The following is a 925-nucleotide window of genomic DNA, read 5'->3' as shown; positions in this document are numbered from 1 at the left end:
GGGCCAGACTTCCCCCCATCGGGCGGGCCGTCGTGGTAACCCATTATCTAGCCTGCGTTACACCTCACCTCTCCTGTCTCCCTCCCGTAGGTGTTTTCCCAGCTGGGTGGCCCAAGCGGAGGCATGGCCACTGCTTGGACCGGAGGGATTGGCATGCTGGCCGGGCTGCGCTGGGACCGCACCTGCTGCCTGTGCGGAAGAACGTTCATGCGGCCGGCGGAACTGACCCGCCACATGCGCTCGCACACGGGGGAGAAGCCCTACGCGTGCCACCTGTGTCCGTGGCGGGGCTCGCAAACGTGGCACCTCAAAAACCACCTGGCACGGGTGCACCTGGTGACCAACGCGGGCGGCGGGGCGCAGAATCAGTAATAAAATAGAGAATCTATATAAAAAAGAGAGAGATATATATATACATAAAGGAATTAAAAAAGACGCCACAGTAGTTGTGGTTTAGACTATTGCTGTGATTGAGAGATGAGTGAACAGTGTCACACACGTAGAAGTAATGGCGGTACACTGGGTACTGCGCCGCCATATTACATACCTCATTATCAGATGAAGCAGCTGTGTAATAAGCTAATACTGCTCCTCATTATTATTATTATTACATGTAAATAAAATTTGTATGATATATGGCTTATACTTTCCCCTCGACTTCACACATATTATTCACTTCATTATATTGTTTTGAAGACAAATAATCACCATTTGAATGGTGGTGAACATAGTGAAACACTTTACTGGAGAAACGAGTATTAGTGAAACACAGGTCACTAAAGAGGAAATGAGCAAAAAGGAGAGGAAACGTCAAAAGGTTGTGATACGAAAGAGTGAGAGAGAGAAAAAAAAACACCCACGGAACACTCGATATATGAGATTTTGGTATTGGCCACTATCAGGTTGGAATTCTTTTTTTTTTTTT

The 925-nt window shown here is 47.2% G+C and overlaps 2 protein-coding genes across 2 annotated transcripts in view; both read left to right on the top strand.

Annotated features, from left to right (window-relative positions):
- LOC119587762 (protein tramtrack, beta isoform-like) overlaps positions 1–925 on the top strand; it is a gene marked incomplete at its 5' end in the record, with an annotated part of 48,755 nt that overhangs the window by 28,316 nt on the left and 19,514 nt on the right.
- Positions 7–634, top strand: LOC119587765 (zinc finger X-chromosomal protein-like). Its single transcript, XM_037936453.1, has one exon. It carries the CDS (start codon positions 124–126, stop codon positions 370–372), a length of 249 nt encoding a protein of 82 aa, XP_037792381.1. The 5' UTR covers positions 7–123; the 3' UTR covers positions 373–634.

Source organism: Penaeus monodon, chromosome 23 (genome assembly GCF_015228065.2).
Source record: "Penaeus monodon isolate SGIC_2016 chromosome 23, NSTDA_Pmon_1, whole genome shotgun sequence".
NCBI lineage: Eukaryota > Metazoa > Arthropoda > Malacostraca > Decapoda > Penaeidae > Penaeus > Penaeus monodon.
Note: the sequence above shows the minus strand (reverse complement) of the source record. Positions and strands in the feature narration are given on the sequence as shown.

Bases quoted from the DNA above. Each gene is read 5' to 3' on its own strand.
- LOC119587765 (XM_037936453.1), top strand. From the start codon at position 124: ATGGCCACTGCTTGGACCGGAGGGATTGGCATGCTGGCCGGGCTGCGC.